This window comes from Malaclemys terrapin, chromosome 8, assembly GCF_027887155.1.
Source record: "Malaclemys terrapin pileata isolate rMalTer1 chromosome 8, rMalTer1.hap1, whole genome shotgun sequence".
Classification (NCBI taxonomy): domain Eukaryota; kingdom Metazoa; phylum Chordata; order Testudines; family Emydidae; genus Malaclemys; species Malaclemys terrapin.
The window spans coordinates 32,293,929-32,307,858 of NC_071512.1; the positions used below are offsets into that span (position 1 = coordinate 32,293,929).

Here is a 13,930-nt window from a genome sequence, read left to right on the forward strand (position 1 = left end):
TGGGGCAATTTGCCCCAGGCCCCGGACCCCACAGGGGCCCCCACAAGAATATAGTATTCTATGGTATTGCAACTTTTTTTTACAAAAAGGGCCCCCAAAATTGCTTTGCCCCAGGCCCCCTGAATCCTCTGGGCGGCCCTGGTCACACCAACCAAACTGAATGTAGTTTTGGATAATCGCAGCCCATACTTCTGCAATGGAATACTAGATTATCCAGTTAATATTCACCAGGCTTTATATTTATACAAACACCAAGCAAAGATGGACAATAGGCACCCAACCAGCATAATAGGTGTGTGCAGCTCAGAAAGGGTCTACACTGTCATGTTAACTGTGACCCAAGTGGATCCTTGCCTTACTATACACATTTGATGATGAGTGATGCCATGTATGACAGAGCTATAATAAATGTATGCATCTGTGGGCTGCTACATCTTCATCTGGGGATCCATGAACCCGCTAATCTGAGCTGCTGCCCTGTCCACAGTACTCAAGATACAGACCTCAGACTTCTGCATCAGAAAATCTGTTCCAAAGACCCAATATCTTGGCCCTGTCTGGTAACTAAGGCAGGTAAGATGAGGGAATTGTTAAGGCAGGTATATAATCCCGACAGGCAGATGATTGCACAATGCTCCCCGCCCACCTTCTGCTGCCAAGCATCTCTACCTAAAGTTGCTCTGCATCCTGTGCCAGCTCCTCTCTGCCCTCCTAATGCACACTGCCTCTCTCCTTTGTGCTCAGTCTAAGGAAGGAGGTGGGAATACACATGGGGGAAGACAGCTCAAAACGACAGGGCAAGGCAGGAAGCAGTAGGTGTTTTGGCAGATTAGACATAGGGCTAGTTTAGACTTATTTTAGATGAGAGTCCTGACCTGGCCTTGTCTTCCTGAGGCTGCCAACACTCCCCCACTTGTCTGCCCACCTGATCCCTTACCAAATGCTCAGTTCTTAAATTGTTATAACTCATTGGCTTTGTTCTTTAAAAAGCTTTGTACAGCAGGAAGAATGGTTTAGTTGCACAACATACAAGCCTGAGGAGAGCCTATGCATGAGGCACATGTGGTTAAGAACCAGTGATCCAAACCCCCCTATGCATCTGGTTCCTAACCCACAAGTGCACAGTACAACAAAAGGGCAGGGCTTATGCAGAGACTGGATGTATCTAAGGAGGCATGGGCTGATGTGTGCGGGTTATGGCATATGAGTGCTCTTACACCTCACTCTTAACACTAGGCAGAAGTAACCTGTTTTCCGTACTGCAGTGCTCAATTTATGCACGGTCATGATTCCCTGCATTTCCAGTGTTGTTCATTGCTTTTTAAGCTTATACATACCACACTTTGCAGTTTTCTGAGTAGGCCCAAGGTCTTTCAGTAAAATGTAGAAGTTTTTAATCTTATAGTTACCACTTGTACTGACAAGTTTCTTTTAGCAGTTAGTCTGATTCATTGCTACACTGCATCAGATCCATAGCCAGAAGAAACGTATATACAATCTCCACACTTTATAATTAAGCAATTGGCCATTATTTTTATTATCTCTGAGACTTTCTTTTCAGTTTCCATTCGTGGTAATTCTCTCTATTTTGGGGATATTTGTTGGGCTCCTGACCCCTGTTTTCCCTTTAAGGTTTTTGATTATTATCATTATAATTATTTTTATGATTTGTATCAATGTAGCATCTAGGAGCTTTAGTAAAGGACCAGCACCCCCACTGTGCCAGGTGTTGTACAAACAGATTAAAAAGACAGGCCCTCCCCAGTCCTCCTTTCCTTGTGTGTATCTCTGTGCCCTTCTTCTGTGCCATTTTGCATGTTTTGTGACTTTCTCTTTCCCCATTGCTTATGATCATCCAGGTACTACTACTACTCTTCCATGCGATAAAAAAGGGGTGGTGATTTTGGTGAGGTGCATGCATGGGAGTCAGGGGATCTGGGCTGAGGCCAAGATTTTTTAACGTGGCCTTTGATTTTTGAGGGCCCAATTTCAGACACTCTAGCCTGGTTTTTGGAGGTGCTAAGCACTGACTTCAGTTGGGACTCAACAAAGAACTCCATTTGTAGCATTTTTTCCCTTGTTTTCCCTCCATTCTCAGGCAGCTGGGCCAATTCACAACCTTATTGGGAGCTGTTTGGTATAGATAATATTCAAATATTTATGACAGCAAATTGCACACAAGCATATAAGTCAGGCTGTGTGTGTCAAGCTCTCCTAACATCAAATAATTATTTCCAGCACTTCTAGATTATCACTATTACGTCTCAGAACCCATTGACAAAAGCAGCAGCAACACTAAGAGGACTGACTAGGAAAATGTCAGTTTCACTCTCCACTCCAGGTCTTTGGACACATCTCTTCAGGGAAGCAATAGCGCCAGTTCAGGCCTTCCTGTGGCATCTTCATGCTGTGCATGAGACTTTTTAAAATGAGGCAGCAGGGGAAATAACCCACAATCCTATGCCAAATTTCAGATCCTGGAGTAACCTGCTAATATGGTAACTTGGATAAAAATGACAAGGGACATCAATCCTTTTGTTTAGAGCCGAAACTGATTAACACAGGGCAAAGGAGGAAATTCTTCCCGCCATGCTGTAATATTGCACAGCAAGGTGCATTAAGATGTTTGTGAGGAGTGACTAGTGGATACACAATGCTGAACCAGGTGCCCTACTGCTCTGTTCTAGGCTGTTGGCCTTTCCTATACTTCTTCACCAGTGGCAAAATAACTCGAGTGACACTCTCTTGGGGCTCCATGTACGAAGTAAAGCAGATGCTTTTTTCTGATTACTATATTTGGATTTTGAACTAAAATGAGCCCTAAGGTAAACCCATTCCACATGGATTTAAGCAGAGGATCATTTTCCTACACCAAGCAGGGGATTTTGGAGTCACTGAGGCACCCGCTAGCAGTGATGCACTTCTCTGCCTCTGCCAGCCAAAAAGACCACAGCAGCAAAAGGACCATTTATTGGACAAAGGTCCTGATCCACTTGATTTAATAGAGTCCCGCCGTCTTGACTCACAGTGATGTCACTATTGATGGCGATGGTGGCACGTACAAGGAGTTAGTCTCATGGCTTTTGTCCAATTACCACATCCCTCCAGTCTAGCATGCCGTCACCCCCAGCATCCCCTCCACCGCATGCAGCAGGAGAAATGGGACCATGCACCACACTGAATAGCAGAAATGGGGCAACAGTCCATCTCCACCAACCCCCTTGCCCCCATTTACCCTAGAGCAGACTGGATTGCGTGCTCCATCTTATCAGCGCTGGTGGCTCCTTGCCTTCCCATGCCCCCCAGCATGCTCCACACTCCCCCTGCCCTCTGCTACTCTGCTCTACACTGCCTCCCCCACTGCTTGCTGGTTTACACTGCACCCCCCCCCATAGTTGTACAGCATGGCTCTCCCCGCCCTCTGTTGGCTGTGCACTGCCTCCCCTCTGCCCACCTCATTACTGCATACTCTCTAGGACACCCCCACCCCAGTTTACCACTGCATTCCCCCCACTTCCTCTCTGCCCCCATTCTCCTCTCCCACTTTCACTGCATCGCCCCCCCCCCCCAGAACCACATTGCAACCCCCTTTCACACTGTCCCCACACTGCATCGCCCCTCCCCCAAACACTGCATTGCCCCTCCCCCTTGCTGACGCCCCGCCCCCTTCACACTGCCCGCTTCGGCTCGCTTCCCTTCTCCCACACTGTATCGCGCCGCCCCCCCGGCTCCACACACTGCATTCTCCGCCTCCCAGGCTGCACACGCTGCCCCCGCCCCCGGCCCGCCCCGCGTTGCCCCCTGCCCCGGGCCGGGCACGGCCCCCCCGCCCGGCTCCCGGTGCCGCTCGGGAAGATGGCGCGGCACGTCCAGGTCAGTGCGCCGCGGGCCGGGCCGGGCCGGGCCGGGCGGAGGAGCCGTTGGGAGCCGGCCTGGCGGTTGGAGCTGGTGTGGCGCGCTGGGTCGGCCACGGAGATGGCCCCGGGGGCAGCGAGCCAGGCAGGCCGGGCGGGGGTGCGCTGGGGGCGGGGCCAGGGCCAGGCTAGGGATGGGGTGGGGGTGCGTAAGGGGGGGATCGCTTGGGGGCAAGGGAGATCGCAGGGGGTGGGGGGTACCAGGGTGGGGAGGAGGATACTGGGGGGTGCTAGGGTGGGTCCCGAAGGGGGTGCCAGGATGAGTCGCGGAGCGGTACTGGGGGGTGCCAACGTGTGGCAGGGAGGGGTGTACCGAAGGGGTTACCAGGGTGGGTCCTGGAGGTGTATGGGGAGGGGGTGCCAGGGTGGGTTCCAGAGGGGTGTACCAAAGGGGGTGCCAGGGTAGGTCAAGGAGAGAATCTGGGGGATGCCAGGATGGGTTGGGGAGGGGTACCAAAGGTGTGGGTTGGTGGGCACTGGGGGGGTTGATGAAACGACGGTGCCTGGAAGGCTGCAGAAAGCTGGAGGGACGGTGCCATAATCTACAGGGGGAATAATACTGGCACAGTGCTAGTGCCTGTGTGTGTGAAAGGGGGACTGATGTAGCAAGATAACCAGTGCAAAGGTACTCACAGGGCATAAATGATACAGGGAGCAGGGATAGAGCTGTGCAGAAAATTTGTGTGCAGAATTTCTCTTTGCAGAAAATTTGACATGGGAAAAAATCAGAACAAAAAGTTGGACGTTAAAATTTCTTAGGGAGGGACATTTCATTTCCCACACATCTCTACTTCTGCTTCAGCTCGCTGGGTCATTTATAGTTAGTTGGCGCCTTTGCACCTCGGGCTCCTTTGCATTGGCTATCTTGCTGTGTCTCCTGAAGCATTGCTACAGCTATTGCAAACCAGATTGGGGAGCATTTGGGAAATACAGGCATCAGTTGCAGGTGACCACGTGGGTTGGTATCGTATTAGGAGAGGGTTATGCCAATCCCATTTCTGCTTGGAGGGGCAGTGTGTTTCCTATGTCTGCTCTCTATAATCTGTCATTGGCTTTCCCCACAGTAATGGTGTTATTTTAAAAAACAGACTAGTGGAAAATACCTGTATTAGATCATCCATTTTAGTTTCTTGCAGCACAGAATCGTGCCCTTCAGCGTGCCTATTTATTAACTCAGTGTGCTTTTTGAAACATCATGCAACAAACACAAAACATTGATTAAATAACAAGTTCCTGCATATTGACAGAATTCCAAGTACAGGACACAAGCTAGTCCCTGCCTACCAGCATGCATCTTTCCTACAGTTTTCCTCAAGCAAAAACCTGTCTGATAAGGTATGTCTACATGTATGACGATGTGTAAATTACAGGCACTACAGGAGCTTCTCTGGAGCCTTTCCCCTCTGGAGCCTTTCAATGTGGCCAGGAAAGGCTCTGGCAGGGGGAGGCAGTGGGACACTACACTGCTAAAAAGAGCAATATAGACATGGGAGGCACTGCGTGGGCATGTAGTGAGCCATGTATGGTATAAACCCTGGTGTGTAAAGCACTCTACTCTACTCGTCTAAGCCATGCCTCACCATCTACACTGCTATTTATACCCGTGCTAGCTGGAAGTGCAGTGTCTGAACTCTGCACACCGTCCTAAGTATGGCTGTACCTATAGATATGCCTTGCAGAGTGCCCCGAAGGGCGGTAGGCCCCATCTCGGATAGACGAACTAATTTAGGGCTAGATTATTTTCTTGTTCTAACTATTGTCTAGTGTTTTGTCCAGTGTAGTTTTAAAAACCAGATGTGATGTGCCTTCCCTCATTTCTCTTGGGCAGTTACTCCACGGCCTAATACATGTCATTGGCACGAGATTTACCCGGGTATTCAGCCTAAATATTTTCTGACTTAATTTCAGCCTGCTGTTCTTAGTTGTATTCTAATATACTGTACTAGATAATTCCTCTTCATCCTTGGTGCTCACATTCAGCTATTTGGAGTCTGTAAATCATTGCTTAGTCAAGCTATAAATATTTAGTTCTTTTAATCTATGATCATAAATAATTTTATTACTTTACTCTCGACTTTCCCAAATTTATCAGTACTTTATCTGGTATTTATCCAGGGCTGAATGTAGAATTCCAGATGTGATATAAAGATGGTCAGTAACCTTGTCCATGACATGGTACCTGAGTAGATGCTGCCTAAAATTGTGTTGTGCTCAAAAAGGTCAACCATACTGCATAGCAGACTCATGTCTCCTTTTCCAGTCACTATCACTTTTAGGTCTCTTTCATTACTTTGGCTTCCCTTTTTGTCCCTCTTAGTCTCAGTGTGTATTTTGGATTATTTTCCCCCAGATGTATTTGCTTGCATTTTTCCAAGTTTCATTTTCATTTTAATCTGAACAGGAGTGGTTCACTTAATTTTGCAACCGGGATTGTTACGTTAGTTACTTTTTTTCCCTATAAAGTTCAGAGACTGATTTCTCTTTCAGCTTCAGCATCCCCTAGATGTACAAATTATCTGTACTCCCCCCCCGCCCCCCCCCCCCAAAAAATTGTGGCTGTTTCCACAAGTTTTGAATGTGCAAACTATATATGGCCTTTTTTTTTTTAACCTGAAAGTTGAAGGTTGTATTATATAAATTCAGGGGCAGCCAATCAAATCCAGTAAAGGTTTCAATAACTACCTTTTAAAAGAAGAAGTGATTCTTCATACTTATTAGAAATGTATTCTGAGAGTTACTGTTGCCCTTTCCTTGATAGAATCACTAGGAAACTACATATTGTGATTTATTAAACCACATTTAATTAGACAGAGATTCTGTTAGTGGTTTGTCTTCAAAATTTTCTTGGACTGTCATGTAGCTGAGTTTTGATGGTTGTAAATTCAATCCTTTTATTTAAAATAAAAAACAAAGCTTTAAGCATTGATTTATAGGTGAAGGTATGGAGGAAGAGGTGCAAAGGCAGCTGACTTCAGGTTCTCTATTCTAAACAAGGCCTATCAAATATTAGATTAGGCCTATTAGAATTTCCCTGGCTGCTTCTTTCTAGGTTACACTCAGGGCTTGAAGTATTTACCAGATGCCTTCTAATAGAAGGACTAGGCCACCCCACCATCAACCTCAGTCTGGACCAATCTACACGGGAGGCCCACTTCCTAGACACCACGGTGCAAATAAGTGACGGTCATGTTAACACCACCCTATACCGAAAACTCACCGACCGCTATGCCTACCTTCATGCCTCCAGCTTCCATCCCGGACACACCACATGATCAATTGTCTACAGCCAAGCACTGAGATACAACCGTATCTGCTCCAACCCCTCAGACAGAGACCAACACCTACAAAATCTTCACCAAGCATTCTCAAAACTACGATACCCGCATGAGGAAATAAGGAAACAGATCAACAGAGCCAGACGTGTACCCAGAAGCCTCCTACTGCAAGACAAGCCCAAGAAAGAAACCAACAGAACTCCACTGGCCATCATATACAGTCCCCAGCTAAAACCTCTCCAACGCATCATCAGTGATCTACAACCCATCCTGGACAATGATCCCTCACTTTCACAGGCCTTGGGTGGCAGGCCAGTCCTCGCCCACAGACAACCCGCCAACCTGAAGCATATTCTCACCAGTAACTACACACCGCACCATAGTAACTCTACCTCAGGAACCAATCCATGCAACAAACCTCGATGCCAGCTCTGCCCACATATCTACACCAGTGACACCATCAGAGGACCTAACCAGATCAGCCACACCATCACCAGTTCATTCACCTGAACGTCCACCAATGTAATATATGCCATCATATGCCAGTAATGCCCCTCTGCTATGTACATCGGCCAAACTGGATGGTCCCTATGTAAAAGGATAAATGGACACAAATCAGATATTAAGAATGGCAATATACAAAAACCTGTAGGAGAACATTTCAACCTCCCTGGACACACAATAGTAGATTTAAAGGTAGCCATCCTGCAGCAAAAAAACTTCAGGACCAGACTTCAAAGAGAAACTGCTGAGCTCCAGTTCATCTGTAAATTTGAAACCATCAGCTCAGGATTAAACAAAGACTGTGAATGGCTAGCCAACTACAAAAGCAGTTTCTCCTCCCTTGGTGTTCACACCTCAACTGCTAGAAGAGGGCCTCATCCTCCCTGATTGAACTAACCTCGTTATCTCTAGCCTGACTCACTCTTGCTTGCATATTTATACCTGCCTCTGGAAATTTCCACTACATGCATCCGAAGAAGTGGGTGTTCACCCACGAAAGCTCATGCTCCTATACGTCTGTTAGTTTATAAGGTGCCACAGGACTCTTCGCTGCTTTTACAGATCCAGACTAACACGGCTACCCCTTTGATACTAGGTCTACTAACTCATAGCTGATGAGAAAGATGAGAGTGCCTACTTGTGAGATCCTGTTAAAAAATCAGCTTCTGGGAAGTCAGAGGATGTTGGGATTTCTGTTGGTATACTATCCCTGAACCTTGTTCAGGGGCCTTCATCTTTCATTTTCTCTAGCTAGTTAGGTCTCTAATAAATCTCAGTTCTCTGGCTGATGGACTGTAGAAAGGATTCTTTCTCTCTCTCTCCTCCCCACCCACCTGAAGACCTTCTTTGAGTGTTGTGAGATGGATAGATATTTTTGCTATTTTGCCTGTCCTCTAACCTCTGAACTTTGGGGTCTCCTCCCTATGAGTAGCTGCATTGTCTGCCTCTGCTGATCCAAGTTTTTCCAAGCCGCAATATAATGACAAGAATCATGTCAATTTCATTTTAATTTTTCCCCACAGGTTGAATAACACCAGTGAGACTGAGTAGCCTTGTCAATTTCTCCTTGCTGCTGCTTGGAACAATATAAACTATTGGTGTGCAGACTCAGGAAGACAGAACTGCATTTCACGTATTCTGAAGGATGTCTTTGCAACCAGAAATGAAAACTTCTCTGTCAGAGAAACTAATGGCTTTTTGCCAGGGAAAACCTCCCGTTCTTTGTTCTCCTAATTTATTTCATTGTTCCCTCCCTCGTTTTGCTCCTTTGTTCTTCCCTTGTTTGTCTTGTTCCAATTAATCTCGGTACTAACCTTCTGGATAGTGAAGAGGCAGTAATGTTTTTTTTGGGACTAGCCATTAGAGGGTATTCTAGAAGGAGACACTCTATACCTAGAGATCAAGGTCCAGATCCTTAAAGGTATCTAGGTGCCTAACTCCCATTGAAATCAGTGGGAGTTAGGCACCTAAATGCCTTTGAGCATCTGAGCCCAGACGTCTCACCTTTGTAATCCTCTTAGTTGCTTTCTCTCCAAGATTTAACTTGAATTCTGTGCCTACCTTTTTTGTAATCCTGCCATTATTTATAGGTATTCTGAATAATGTGATTTGACGTTGTTGGAAATTCTGCCTCTGGACAGTTGTACTTACAGGAGGGAAGTGGCAGTGGCCGCTGGTTTACATTTTCAAATTCTGTGATGACTTTCTCTGAAGTCTTCTCTGCAGCCGCTTTTACTATTGGAGTAAAAAATCCCCAAAACACTTGGTGGCATCCTCTGTATTTGGAAATGGTCATAAATAACAAGAACTCACCTAGTCGTGGATTAAATACTCTGGTGTTAAGAAAACATGAAGTTTGCCTCATTTGTGCCAGCAGCAATATTAGTGGATGGGCTGGTATTTTTTCCCCTGAGGCTCTTTAAAGCAGCTAGTATTGTACAATGATCTTCTTACAATTAATATTTCAAAAGTGCAGCACAAACAATAGCTTGGAGGGTGCATTTTTGCTTCATTTGAATTCTTTGCAAACAGATTGCTGTAGTTTCTTCAGCGTTTGCTCTCAGGCTTTCAAATGGTTGCTAGTCCTTTGAGGATACGACTTTCTTTTTTGCTACTGAATGATCAGGACATGCATACTCAAAAATTCATTCTAGTTTTAGAGCTATTATATCAGTACTAGTGAATTTCCTGTACTTAAAATGGGGACTATCTCTAAAGCCATTAATATTGTAACATGGAATATCATTTTACTTTTTGAATTGTCCTGGTGATTTCAGTAGGTGTAGCTGAGGAGTAGGATATCTCAGTATGAGTAAGGACTGGTCTACACTAGGATCTTATAATGATATAGCTACATCTCTCAGTGATGTGAAAAATCCACGCTCCTGAGAGGCATAGCTATACTGACCTAACCCCGGGTGCAGACAGCACTAGGTGGGTGGAAGAGGGAGCCCTTTGAGGAGGTGGATTACCTATGCGGACAGGAGAATCTACACTAAAATGCTGCAGCTGCGCTCCTGTAGGGTTTTAAGTGTAGACATATGGTAAGAGGGTAATATGGCCCTGTACTTACCCAGGCTAAACTTTATTAAAAGACAGCATTCTAGGAATGTAATTTTTCACCTTGAACAACCTGAGCCTTTGTATCCTTCCTTAGATTTGCACACAGAGGGTCTCTGCTACACATAGATCTTGCCCCTCCCTACCTGAAAGTGGAGTTGGCTATCTCGGCAGCACTTTCCCCCATCCCTTCTACATATCCCACAGAGGGGTCTCACATGGGTAGGAGATGGAGGGTGGAGTGGCTGGACTGGAGCTTCAGTGGACACACAATGTTCCTCCTTCAGCCTTGCACAATTTATTCAGGAAAGATAGTGCAGACCCAGATAGTATTATCTTTTCCACAGAGCACCCATCCACTGGGGTCCCACAGCCAGCGTATGGTCCCTGGTAGAATGGTTAAATGAAAGGCCTAGTTGTCTACCTCATGGGAGGGGCATAGAGGACAACAAACTCCACCTCTCTCAAGAAATGATATGGGGAGGATATCCATGATAAGATCCTCACAGAAGTATTCTTCCTGAAGTTCTCTCATGGGTTTGCCATCAGGGGTTGACCCAGGCACTTAGGAGAAAAAGGCTAGCTAGAATTTTTTTGTGTGCAAAGTCCTTGTTTAGCTGTGGATGTTTTTGTAAACAAAAGTGTTCCGGCACGCCAGCTGCTTACCCTGACGGGCCAGGACAGCAACTGATGAGGAAATACTTTGGGGGGGAGAAGCTGAGAGTCAGGGGAGTAACCCCTATGACCAACCCCCCACATGACCCCACCCCTAGCCCGGGACCCCCCCACTCTCCCCATCCCATCCCTTCCCACCTTATCTGGGGAGGGCCAGGGGAGGATGTCTCTGACCTGGCTGGGGCTGCTCCGGCAGGCTGGGCAGTGCGGCTGCAGCCTGCTCCAGCAGGCGAGATCGGGCAGCGCGGCCGCAGCATGTTCCAGCGGGCTGGGCCGGGCAGCGTGGCCGCAGTGTGCTCCGGCGGCGTGGCCACAGCCTGCTCTGCGGGTCGGGGCCGAGCGGCACGGCTGCAGCCTGCCAGCCCCGGAGCTGCAGCCGCTTTGGAGGCTGGGAGGAGAGCAGCATGGCCAGAAGCAGAGACTCTGGCCCCGCCTCTTCCCCTCTGGATGTACTGCCTCTCCTTGTGCCCTCTGTTGGGGGGAGGGGCTGTGTCCCACCTCTCCCTCTCTATAGACATTCATAAGCCGAACCCCTTCTCTGGTGCTTCCCTTTTTTACTAAAAAAACTTGGGCTTATGGATGAGTATATATGGTAATCTCTTAACTATCTCCTATATCTGAAGCAGTCCCAGTGGGCCAAGTTGAAAGAAAACTAGACTGAATTTTTCTCAGTGCATCATCTGGAGACCAGCACTACTGTTAACTGTAATTAAGTTAAAGATTTTAGTAAAATTGCTAATTTTGGAGACACTTGGCTGAATAGTAATGTTATTGTAGCCCTCCTTAGATGTCTCTTTTCTATGCTGAATAGTCCCAGTCTTTTTAATCTCTCCTTGTATGGAAGCTATTTCATACCCCTAATTGTTTTTGTTGCCCTTCTCTGAACTTTTTCCAGTTCTAATATATCTTGTTTGAGATGGGATGACCAGAACTGCGCATAGTATTCAAGGTGTGGGCGTACCATGGCTTTATATAGTGGCATTATATTTTTTGTCTTCCTATATATCCCTTTCCTAATGGTTCCTAACATTCTGTTAGCTTTTTTGACTGCCGCTGCATGTTGAGCAGATGTTTTCAGAGAACTATCCGCAATGACTCCAAGATCTCTTTCTTGAGTGGTAACAGCTAATTTAGACCCCATCATTTTGTATGTATAGTTGGGATTGTTTTTTTCAATGTGCATTACTTTGCATTTATCAACATTTAATTTCATCTGCTCAGTCATTGTAACTCTGCTCAGACATTTTTGTATTTAACTACCTTGAGTAATTTTGTATCCTCTGCAAATTTTTCCATCTTACTGTGTACCCCTTTTTCCAGATCATTTATGAATATGTTGAACAGCATTGGTCCCAGTACAGATCCTTGAGGGACCCCGCTATTTTCCTCTCCCCACTGTGAAAACTGGCAATTTGTTCGTATCCTTTGTTTCCTGTCTTTTAACCAGTTACTGATCCCTGAGAGGACCTTCCCTCTTAGCCCACGTCTGCTTACTTTGCTTATCAACGTTAAAGGCTTTCTGAAAGTCTAAGTATACTATATCCACTGGATCATTCTTGTTTGTTGACAGTCTCAAAGAATTTTAATAGTCGTCATTTCCCTTTACCAAAGCCTTGTTAATTCTCCAACATATTCTGTTCATCTTTCTATTTAGTGCTACTGGGTGCATAAATCCTTTCACAGGAAATCATAATAATTATGTTTAATTCCAATTCTTGTCATTAGTTTGGATGAGAAACTGATGTAAAGACTACTGACCTGTGCATGCAGATTTATTCCCAAGAATTTTGCACGCGCATTGACTTTTACATAACTATAGAAAGAAATCTTGGAGGAATCAGAGATGATCTATGGTTTATCTCCTGCTGTTCCCCAGACTTGCATGGATGGAGATTATAATTCAGAAATAATGGGACAGAGGAGACTCAGACAGTGGACTATGTAATTAACGTGTATTAAGAGTCCAAATGATGGTGGGTTAATGCCAATCTTTATTTGCCAGTGAAACTTTAGCTCAACAAAAATGTTGACCTTAGCACCTCTGCTACCACTTCTTTTTTAAAGGTTTGCAGATTTATCCTCACCCCAATTTTTTAGTGGCAGTGACTGTTGCCTATATTGGAGGGTGCCTAAAGTGAAATCCAAGTTTATTAAGGAAGGTTTTTTAGGCCATGTTTCTAGGAGAATGGAGATAGTAGCAGTGAAGCGGCTTCCACTTCCTCCAGTGGGATGGTACTGGGTTTGATACTTAGATAGACAATATCAGAATAACTGGGGGGAAATGATTCATTGTGCAGTTCCAAGTACATTGTTTAGAGGCTGCTAATATCAGGCAAATAATATTTGATGCTTAAAGGAGCAACTTCAGCATGCAGAGATTAGTATGCAGGTCTTAATTTCAAGGTCATCTTCAGTGCTCTTGTACTTGTCTTTTATTTTTGTACAAGGATGTTGAGTCCTCTCTAGTGGAGAAGGGACTTCTGTAAGGTCTTGTTTGCAATGTAAAGTGTAGGAGAGACTAAAATGACCTTTCTGTGAAAGAGCTGGACTCTGAAGTGCTGAAACATTCCAGACATGACCTCAGGAGTCACTATGGCCAATCCCCAGGGTGCTATTTTGTTTGCTTTTGAGTTGAGATATCCTGCAATGGGAGTTCAGTGAGTGGGGGAAAAAAAACTGCTAAAATTGAAGGGAGGGATTGGACTGAAGCTTGTAGCTCAGCATGAGCTCTAAGGAAGAAAATTGAAGAGAAGTGACCCAATATTCCATGGAGCATTTCAGGGGATGCAGATCCATAAGTGTGGATCTTGTTTAAAGATCTGTTGTGTCAATAACTGTTGGAGGGTAAAGTGAATATAAACAACTGTTGGTGAGTGAGTGTTGGGGAGAAGAGAGTTTAATTCCTTTGAGTTAGTGTCTTGTTTGGGAGCTAGTGTACATATGTTGTTGTTTTTTCAGGATCTTATTTTCATTCATTAGTTTATATTTATAGAGGAATAAATA

General features: G+C 45.5%; 1 protein-coding gene across 2 annotated transcripts in view; it reads left to right on the forward strand.

Annotated features, from left to right (window-relative positions):
- Positions 1–3,773: 3,773 nt before the first annotated feature.
- RANBP17 (RAN binding protein 17) overlaps positions 3,774–13,930 on the forward strand; it is a 270,043-nt gene continuing 259,886 nt past the window's right edge. Inside the window, exon 1 of one of the 2 annotated variants that reach the window (XR_008445943.1) lies at positions 3,774–3,873. Coding sequence is in view for 1 of the 2 variants with exons in the window: in XM_054037886.1 (XP_053893861.1) it covers positions 3,856–3,873 (18 nt within the window). In the remaining variant the exon portion in view is untranslated. The remainder of the gene's footprint in view (positions 3,874–13,930) is intronic. The other variant, XM_054037886.1, reaches the window with a different exon arrangement.